Source organism: Sesamum indicum, linkage group LG6, assembly GCF_000512975.1.
Source record: "Sesamum indicum cultivar Zhongzhi No. 13 linkage group LG6, S_indicum_v1.0, whole genome shotgun sequence".
Classification (NCBI taxonomy): Eukaryota; Viridiplantae; Streptophyta; class Magnoliopsida; order Lamiales; family Pedaliaceae; genus Sesamum; species Sesamum indicum.
Window position 1 is genome coordinate 256,836 of NC_026150.1, and position 10,426 is coordinate 267,261.

The 10,426-nt window shown below is 38.2% G+C and overlaps 2 protein-coding genes across 4 annotated transcripts; one reads left to right on the plus strand and one right to left on the minus strand.

The window, feature by feature from the left end:
- Positions 113 to 2,403, minus strand: LOC105163018 (nifU-like protein 1, chloroplastic). The gene is made up of 3 exons (XM_011081217.2): positions 2,041 to 2,403; positions 744 to 880; positions 113 to 652 (listed from the first exon to the last, which is right to left on the minus strand). Exons 1-3 carry the CDS (start codon positions 2,339 to 2,341, stop codon positions 464 to 466), a joined length of 627 nt encoding a protein of 208 aa, XP_011079519.1. The 5' UTR covers positions 2,342 to 2,403; the 3' UTR covers positions 113 to 463.
- Positions 3,465 to 10,381, plus strand: LOC105163019 (DUF724 domain-containing protein 6). 3 transcript variants are annotated; one of them, XM_011081218.2, is made up of 9 exons: positions 3,465 to 4,100; positions 4,954 to 5,370; positions 6,119 to 6,538; positions 7,154 to 7,271; positions 7,360 to 7,583; positions 8,432 to 8,528; positions 8,638 to 8,937; positions 9,141 to 9,296; positions 9,368 to 10,381. In XM_011081218.2, the coding sequence occupies exons 1-9, from the start codon at positions 3,558 to 3,560 to the stop codon at positions 10,093 to 10,095; spliced, it is 3,003 nt and encodes a 1,000-aa protein (XP_011079520.1). In that variant the 5' UTR covers positions 3,465 to 3,557; the 3' UTR covers positions 10,096 to 10,381. The 3 variants fall into 3 exon arrangements, with proteins under 3 accessions (XP_011079520.1, XP_011079521.1, XP_011079522.1); XM_011081219.2 differs by having other exon boundaries at positions 6,356 to 6,538; XM_011081220.2 differs by having other exon boundaries at positions 3,962 to 4,100; positions 4,961 to 5,370.

The window sequence follows — 10,426 nt, forward strand, 5'->3', positions numbered from 1 at the left end:
TATGTCCTCGCAGGTAGAGGGATTAATCTCCTCCAGACCTTGGTTAAAAACCAAAATAGTAACGGATGAATGTATGCTGCATCTCTTCTTTCTAGATTAATTTGGCAACAACTGCAGCAAAGAAGACTGTGGATAGGTCCATGGAATCACTTGGATTGTACATTAAAGCAGTAAACTTGTACCCTGACATCTAAATAAACAAAAGCGGAGGGATGGAATACAAACCCACCTCACCGATTATTTGTGCGTGTATACATCATATTTTAGGGAATGACCAGCATCGCAACTATACATTCAGCAAGCAATGGCAGCAAAGGGATACCAGCGAACTTTCACGGCGTAAATACATTGTATGTACATGAAATTTGCACGCCTAACCTAACACCATCACTTCATTTCATGTAGAGAACCTCCATCTTAGCTAAATAAAGTTCCATATGCTAAATTAACCATCCAAAAGCAGCTAGTTGGTGAACTCAATATTGGCGATGTCTGGAAATCTCTCCTTGATGGCTGCTTTGATTCCTGATCCAATAGAATCAGGTCCAACATACTTTACGAGGCAGTCCCCATCCACAAGAGATAACACTTCTACACTCCCACCATAGTTTTTAATGGCTGGTCTTAGGATGTCTAGATGGCTGTTCACTGCCTGCAGGTAGATGAACCAATGCATACAAGTTTATGCTATCTGATATATGCTTGTCTGATAAATAACATAACTTTTTCTACTGTAAACTCACCTCAACAGTAGTCTCAAGTATTTGCGCATCATATACTTGACGTATATCCTTGATGGCATCTCCAAATTTTTCCTTGAGAACTCTTTCAATTCCCATTGTCATGGTTGTTGATGAGCTTGGACAGTTTCCACACGCTCCTATTTGTTGGTAAAGCATAAATAAACCCTCGGATCATACTTGTCAAATGGATGTATTTTTATTCAGCACTAAGACTCGAGTTCCAGATAAACATAGAGAACTATGCTTCTTCCATGATGATGGAAGAAGTATTACTTTATAATTAAGTTACTAATAATACACTAAGAATTAACATTTATAAAAAACCAAATAACCACATCAACAATGCGAAGTGTGACCAACATTTGTAAGCTCTATTGTTCGAACTCTAAGGCAGAGAGCTCTGGGAAAGTTCAAAGTCTGGCAGGCTTGTCCAGACTGAGCATAGCATGTTGTCACATAAAATCACATTTTATACGAGCATGGGAGATCTTTTCTTGCAAATGGCCTATCAGCCCGTTACCCACTTGTCAAAGAATTCATCTATAAATAGGAACCATTCCAAACAACCGAATACCTTTTCATTTTAAGTTATCTAACCTATAATTCCTTTGTGTTACTAAAACCGTTGGGGATTTTCCATATTACCTACACCATGCCAAAAACCTCCAAATTCGTAAAACTGGGTACCCAAATGATTGAATAACAAGGCAACAATCCACGAGGCCACGATTTTTCTTTCTTCCATGTTGACATGCATCAACGACAAAGTAAACTATATATCATTGTATACCAAATAGGATCTTTTGGCCAGTTATGAGCACCATCTCAACATTGTAAGAACTAAAGGTTCCCGTAGAGCAACACAAATATAGACTCACAAACTAGTACAAGTTTACAAGATATATCAGAACGCAAAAGGTAAAGGTGATAAGGGAAATAAGAATCTACGAGTGGACGAGAGCCTAATGAGAATATCATTCCAGGTTTTAATCCAGGCACAAGCCCACTGGCGTTTTTATGTCCGGACTCTAGATGTTATGTAATTACTAATATCTCGAGATCTGCGTACAGAAGGCTCTTCGACAGAGGAGTTCCCAAATCCAAGTAGTTTAACCATTCAATTTACTCTATACATCAGAAAACCTACGGAAATCTTCCTTACAACCAGAAAATACTTAATTATTCCATAACAATAAGATGTAATATATGCCACTTCACAAATCCAGCAGCAGCTTGGATAACCAGAAACGACTGAACAGGTGAAGAACGAACAAGTATAAGAAAGAATGGGGCTTACCTTGGAGCTTGAGCGACACGACTCCGTCTTCAACCGATACAACATCGACGTTTCCACCGTCAGCTATGAGGTAAGGACGGACGTTATCTAGCACCTTGTCTACGTTCTCTGAGGTGAGGTCGAACTGGTCGGCAGAGTACAATCCAGGCGCTGAGGCTTTTACAAGGTTGAGTTTCCGATGATTTTGTTTCATCAGCCTGAAATTGAGGTGTACAAATGATTGGGATTGGGCAGATTTGGTGTTGGGGCATCTGGAGGAGAGGCAGAAGGCGAAGCTTCTTGTTGCTGCCATGGACGCCATAGTCCTTTCGCCCTTAGCTCCTCCAATCGTGGTTCTCGTGGGAATTTAATACTCTTCTGCTTCTGCGAATTTAAAAGAGTTGAGGGGCCGACATGCAAATGTAGATGTGGTTAATTTTAGAAAATGAGTGTGATTGAATGAAATTAATATGTGGACATGTTATTGAAAATTGAAAACAATATCAATTGAAGATGATATTATAATAATATATATATCACGTTTTCTTTTTACCTTTAATAGTTTTGGACAGATTTAACCCTTTTTTTGGCACTTACATCCTACTAACTATGATGGATATGTATATTACATGTTAAACTTTTGAACTGATTGAGGGGGAGAATTATACTAATTCAATTCATTCATTTATACTATTATAATTATAAAACTATTTAATTCATACATTCCATTAAAAAAAAAAGGATAAAATAATTATTTTAATAATCTCGTAATTATATCTTTGGTTCGTTCAATCTATTACTCCATGTTTTTCTCCCATCTCACTTTTCTTATAAAGTTTCATATTTTTTATAAACCAATATTTATTTTTTATTTATCAACTCACTGTATATTTCTTTTATCAGTACGGTACGAGCTTCTTTCTTTCTCATCTTCTCATATTACTACAATTGTTTCTTTTTTTCATGTGCTTGTTGGGTCCGCATGCGACAATTATTAGACTGAGCCGTACTCAATTATAAATTCTTTCTTTTTCATCTCCTCATACTATTACAATTGTTTCTTTTTCATCTTATACCATAATTCTTTTTCATATACTTATTGCGTTTGCAACTTTGCATGTAGCAGTGATTAGTTTGAGGCGTGGTCAATTGTAAACTCATTAGCACATTGTTCGTATATTCACACAATATATGATCTTATAAAGTAGCACCATAAAATATGACAAATTATATTTATTTATTTAAAATGGTTTATAGAAACAACTAAATAAAAATTAATTTCCTTAAATAAGTAGTTATATATTTCTGAAAAATCACAAAATCTTAGTAGAAACATAAAATACTACTAACTCCTCAGTCATAAAAAAATATTATATTTTTAAACTAACTATGGAAAACAAGGAGAATGATAATAATAATAATAATAGTGGGTTTGGGAATTGGAAGAAGCGGTACCGTTGCTTTGGGGTTTGAAAGTAGAGTTTCTAGGGTTGGGCTTTTGGCGGGTGGGCGGGTGCATTAAGCCCCTTACTCAAAACATGGGCGGTGCTGCAAAGCATCTACAACCCCTCAAACCCCGCTCTCCCCAAACTTCCTCTCCTCACCACCCACACAACCGCCGTCGCAGCAGCCGCCACCACCACCATCATCACTTCCCCCAAGGTTCTTTAGTTGAAGTCCGGACTGACGAGGAAGACTTCAAAGGGGTCTTTTTCTCTGCCACCGTTCTTCCACCCCCAAAGAAAGGCAGTAAAAAGAAATCCGAGAAACTCTACGTCGAGTACATCGATTTGTTGGCTGATGAAGATGGGTCCGATCGCCTGAGAGAATACGTCGACATCTCTTTCGTGAGGCCCCCGCCGCCATTGCAAGAGATTGTCAAGGGTTTCGAACCAGACGACGTCGTTGACGCCTTTTACAAGGATGGTTGGTGGACAGGTGTCGTATCCCGAGTAGTGGAAGGTGGTCAAAGGTTCGTCGTAACGTTTCAATACCCACCCGACGAGCTCGAATTTGGGCTCGCCGAACTTAGGGTTCACTGGGATTGGGTTAATGGGAGCTGGGTCCGGCCCGGGAAGCAGGTACACCAAAGTTTGTTTGAGTTTTTTATATCACTGATTTGTTCATTTTATTCTTTCCATCTGCCGGTACGAGGCAAACATCTTGGAGATGTTTGTTTTAACTTCATATTTCTAGGGTTTTCTTATTTTATTGCTTTCTACTGTTGCAGTTCCTTTTTTTTTTTTTTTGTCAATTCTTCTTGCATGCATTGTTTTGCTTCCCTTTTGAGCTTGTCTTTCTGTGGGGATGAATTCATTTAGTTTCTCTAACTATGTTGTTTGCTTGCTCCAAGTCATGCTTGCAGCTTGTGATTCGGTTTCTCCAGAGGATTTTGCTCGATAACTGAAATTTCTTAGAGATCCTGCCACTTTATGTTCTGAAGCTTTATATTACATTCTATGTACCAGTGCTTTTAGTATTTTTTATTGTTTTGTTTCTTGACTTGTTACTTCATGGATACATTCTATTTCTACTCTCTTGATTGTTTGAGAAATGGTACTTCTTTTTTTTTAAATTGTGGTGCGGAGTCATGGTTTACAAATAGTGGGTGGGTGTGAGTCTAGGGTGATTGTGTTTCTTATTATGTTTATGTAGGTTTGTATCCTGCTTAATCTTTTAGGAATGTTCAATTTATGCGCACTCGTACTCATTTGTATGTATATATGTGCTATGTTAGCATGTAGCATAACATTAATTATATCTTAATGGGTTCAAGGATAGTTTTCATGTATTGAATCTGTTTCCATTTATCCACTAAATGCGTTAATTTAGAGAAACCCTGAAAAGGGTAGTTTTTGAATTTCAGATGTATATGCAATAATCTTACTGTTAAATTTTTGTTTGATTCCCATGTTCATCTTGAATTTTTTGAAGAATATAGCAGGATCAATGTTTGACGTGGGGAGAACAGTAGAAGTATCATTTGACAGAGAAGATCGTCGAGATGCTTGGTTTCCAGCCACGATTCAGGAAGACTTGGGAAAAGGAGCTTTTGTGGTGGAGTACTGTAGTGAAGATACTGATAACAAGGTTGAGGCACTTAAAGTAACAATTGACTCCCCCCATCTCAGACCTTGCCCTCCGCTTCTCAAGGAGAAGAATTTTGATTTATTGGAAAAAGTTGATGCATTCTTTAATTTTGGCTGGTGGAGTGGGGTTATTACAAAAGAGCTTGAGAATAGTAGGTATGTTGTATTCTTTAAGCAAATGAAAAGGGATAAGGAATTCTATCAGTCAGAATTAAGACCTCATATGGAATGGAAGGACGGCAAATGGTTCACTTCTTCCCAGGTTTTTCCTGCTTCGTTGCTTAAAACCACTCTTTTTTTGCCCCCTAATATTTCTCTCGTTTTCCATCTCTCATTGCATGTAGCTTGAAAATCGATTTAAGTTGTTCTATATGCCATAGTGACAAATTCTCTTGCGAGATCATGGAAGCAGGATTTCCCCTGCTTATCTCTGTTGTGCATGTGGAATAAGACAAGTTGTGTTTCTGATTACTGAATGTTATAGTCTATTTGCAAAATAAATATTGTGTTAGCCGATCATAAACAGCACACCCTCTACCCTCATCACAGGAAAAAGTATGTAAAAAAATAAAAACTGGGGGGAGAGTGAGTGATTTGGCTTATGTGTCTTCTATTCCTTCTTAATCTCAATGGAAACATTTTAGCCTATTCAATTTATTTGTTTAAAGCTTTCTTATATGATATATAGCGGCATTCTTATGTCATGTTTTGGTATGAATGATCAAGCTTACTCTACATAGAAATACAGTGTTTCTTTAGCATTCAATTGATTATATATAAGAAATATTGTACTCCAGCATAGTGTATGTGTTCTTTTCTTTTATGCATGAGTAGTCTGAACGTATTCTATTAGAGTATGGGTTATATGGAGTTGAGGGATTTTGCTGTCACTGGATTTTCTGTGGTTTGATAGTGGTAGTGATGTGCTTTGTGCACATTTAGTTGTTAGCTAGTAGTTAAATACCATGAGTCCTTTCAGTTGTCTCAGGATGTGAGTTTCCCATCTTCAGATGATGGAATGCATGGACACGCACCCTTGTAAATTCCAGTGCCACTGTGGCCACTGTCCAGTGAACTATTCAGGTGATAGGAAGGACTCTTGTGATAGAAAAAGTCCCTCCTCATCGACATTGAGGAAGGGTCAGCTTGAGCAACTAACTTCTGATGATAAGAAAATGTCACACATGACTGCATCTGTGATAAAAAGAAGACAGAATTTATCTGATTCGTGGGGTGCTCTTTCTCAGCCTCTGAAAAAGCTCGAGGAAGGAAATGTACTTGGATCAAGTCAACAAGTTACCCATGATAGATCAACTGAAGAGATGTGTGTTTCTGTAAGCCCAGTCTCTATAAATTATAAAGCTAGCTCTGCAAGACAAACTGCTACTGGGGATTGTTCCTCGGATCAACCTTCCTGGGGGAGGAGACTTGTAAGTCACAATTACTGTTATATATTTGCTATAATACATTTGAATTATTTTACTATTCAAACTTGACAGATGTCATACTTGTCCCTTGATGAAAGGGTAAACCTTCTCGACACTTAAGTTGGTGCCTCCATTTTAAGTTCAATCCTCCTAATCACAGGATGGGGTTTATTCTTGCCCGCTTCGGAACTCAAAGAGAGTGTTGCAGATTGTGTTTGTTGGCTGTGAGTGATATGTGAGTAGTTCCATAAGAAGGCAATCAGACATTTAAAGTCTAACTTAATAAGCAAAGATAGAAACAAGACATGATTTGCAGCAACCATGAGTGTGCATTATCCAGGCTGCCTTTTGGGAGGATCCATCATAGAAGGTTGTGGGCTTTCTTTTTGGATGATCTTGAGTAGTTTCCTTCCTTAGTAACCACCAAAAAAAAAAAAATGAGTGTATTATGCCAAATTTGCATTTCGTTTCTTTCTGATTTTACCTTTAACCATCTCAGTTTGGTAGAACCATTGTCTCTGTAGGCCTGCTGTTTGATGATTTGAGCCTTTCTCTATTGCATTGGTATTCGAACCGTTGATTTCTATTGTCTGGATCTGCTGTTATTAACTCATGCAGCGGAGAAAGCAAAGAAACATAGATGCAACAGAAAAATTTGGAGAGGTAGTTAACCTCACATCCAGCTATGACTATGAGCCAAAATTGCAACTTGAAAGTCTGGAACTCAATATTGAAGGTATACAATATTTTTTAACCATTTCTCAAAATATGCCACTGTATTTTTTATTTTTAAACAATTAGCAACACTGGGAGTTAATTTGCAGGGAAGGAGCCAGATGCTTTGGGAAACACAACCCCTGTTCAAAATGAGCAAGTAAAAGAAGAAGGCGAGCGTCCTGTCATCATAGGTTTGCCATGTACAGAAATGGGTAGCTCTGAATTTGGAAGAAAGGGTAAGAGAGGGTCTCGTTCCAGCAGCAAGTTGATTATGAATCCTGGGAATGGCCAGATGCAGCAACTTAATGATTCCACAATTCTGAAAATGAAGGTGACTATGATTACAAGATTGATGCTTTTGTTTCTACTTTTTTTTTTATTTGTTTTATTTAATGCTTGATTATGCCAAAGAGAGTGCAATAAAAAAAGAGAAAATGAAATTGGAGAAAGAGTGATGTAAATATAAGGATAATGGATGACGAATGAAGTGGCGAAGTTCTAAGAGGTTCTTAAGTTGAATTACCAAAGTTACCAAGGTAGTTTCTCCAAGGATATTCTTTTATGATCAATGAAGGAGAAGTGGACAGTACATGCGGAAGTATACTACTGTTTGGTAGCTATTTGGAAAATAGTTCTCTAGCACTTCCCCTTGATGACACCATGATTTTATAAGAAATATAATTTCTTTTATGCTGTCTAGATTCTCCATTTTGGCATCTCTTTGTTCATAAAATTAAAAATTGAATTCAGGGTATGTCTTTTGACCCATTTCTGTTTTTCTTTTCTGCTGCACCTTGGATGGAAAGAAAAATGGGTTTTAGAGGTTTTTTTTATGCATTGCACTTTATTTTCCCTTCATTATCATCATCAATCAAAGAAGTGGATGTTTATGTACTTCTTCATGTACATCCTCATACTCTCCATTTTTACCGCAACTGGAGATGCTATGAAAGCCTCTTAATCTAGATTATGTGTGTGCCGATGATGCCTCTTGGTTTGAATTTTTAATGGAATTAATGTATATGTTGCCATTCAGCTGACACAAACTATGAGATTTTGGGTTTTCTCACTTGGAAAGAACAAACAATTTGTTTATGATTCTAAATTCAGTGACCCGCTCTCTCCGCGCCGTGCGCTATGGCTCGATGGGATCCTTGCGCCATGGCTCACCGTTTGTAGGATAGCAGGCAATTAGAAGTTGTTGAATTCAGTGAGAGGAGAAAGAGGGGAAGGCCACGAAAACTGCAGATCGAAAGCATTCGAACTTCAGTGGCAGGTATAACAACTTCCTTTTTGCTGGTGCTCTTATTCTTCATTTTCTCCCTTATCTTCTATGTTTCCTTTCTCTCTAAATGTTGAATATAGATAAGAGCTTTTTATTGTAGAAAATGGAGTTGTTGGTTCAGATGATGTCTACAGAAAAGATGATGAACCACATAGAGTTCTTGAAGTGGAAGTGATGGAGGTCACACTACGTAATCAGGAGAAGACGGTTTTCAACAATGACAAACTAACTAATGGTCGGTCGGGTCCCAAAAGTAAAGAAGGAAGTGTTATGAAAAGAACTTTTGCTAAAATGCATAACGAAAAAGTTGTAAAAGACTCCATCACAGTGCAAGAGAATAGTTCATTTAAGAGAGGAAGAAGACGGGTTAGAGGTGAAAAGATTGCACTCCAAGTTCAAGGTGAGCTATTTATATATTATTGAAGTTACACTCTGATGTTTGATCAATTCAGATAAGTGTTATATTATGGGATTTGTTTATTTGTGTAGCAAGTGATTCTCAAGGTTTAGACAAAGACAGCAGCTGCGACTTCTTAATGCCTTCTTCTTTCTTTAAATGAGCTATTAGTGGTTGGTGATGCTGTTTTTTCTCATATTGTATAGATTCGTTAGACTCATCTGGAAGGAAAATGATGGAAGTTAACTGCACTGTGGAAGTAAACAAAGTTATCTGTGATGCACCCAGCAATGAGCTTGATGATGAACCACTTTCAAAGTGGATTGAGGGGATGCACTCTTCATCTTTTATTGATGGCTCAAGTAAGCTTATAAATGTAGTATTATTCTTCCCAGATTTTACAATCTTCCTATTGATACTGAATTTTGTACAGGACCGTCTCCTGTGAGCACTATGGAGGAATGCATAGGAAATGGCGAGAAGCAAAGAGATAACATTGTGTTAGAAGAGGACGGTGGGAAGCAGCCTGAAAATGGAAAGGGAGCTTCTGTGTCTGTTGATGAAGGCTCAATAGTTCCATGCGAGCAGCAAAGCTTGCCTTTTGTGAAAAACACGGTTCTTTGGAAAACAATAGAGTCCATGGAAGTTTTCCAAAGGATACCACAAAGGCCACATTTCCAGCCTTTAGAAAATTTTAGAGAAAGTTCGCGGGAAGGCCTGGCTATAGGTTACATGGTAACCTTTTCCAGTGTGGTGGAAAAAACCTCCAGATTGCAGGTCAATGATCCTAAAAGCATCACAGATGACATTCTGGAGACACTTGCTGACTTGGAAAGACAGGGGTTTGATGTTAGGGCTGTACGGGAACGTGTAGCTGAGTTGCTCTCCGTGAAAGATAAACAGGAAAGGCTTGTAGATGAGGTGGATAAACTTAATAACCAAATTTTAGAGCATAATCGTGAGAAAAGTAGGATTGATGAAGAGATACGGGAGATCAACGAGCATATAGGGAAGTTGCAACAAAAACTTTCACTTGCTGAATCAGCCAAGGAAAAGGAGGATGATGAGATTGCTTCTTTGCTGGCTAGACTGAAGGAAACTGAAGAAAGCATCAACAAGGTGGGGCGGGATTTTGAAGGCATAGCTGCTTCTAGGTTGTGATAAGTATAGAAACCCTGGAGATCCTGCAACCTTGTCATACTTCTTGCCTCTTGTTGATTGGGAAGTACAACTGTGTAGGTCACAAGGCTAGTCCAGTGCTGGATGTTTGTATATTCCGAGCTCTTGTAAAGGTGCTAAGCTCCTCACTTAGATTGTTTTCTATTCCAACAGTAGGATCCTAAGTCCATTTCAATTTATTTGCTGTAATGACCGTGTAAAGAACCATTCGTAGCTTTGTGCAGTAGGCTTATGATATAAGGGAACTAGTTCTGATGCTTGAAAATCAGGCTTCCATTGGGAGCTCTAACCTGAGAGGGGGGGGGGGGTGATA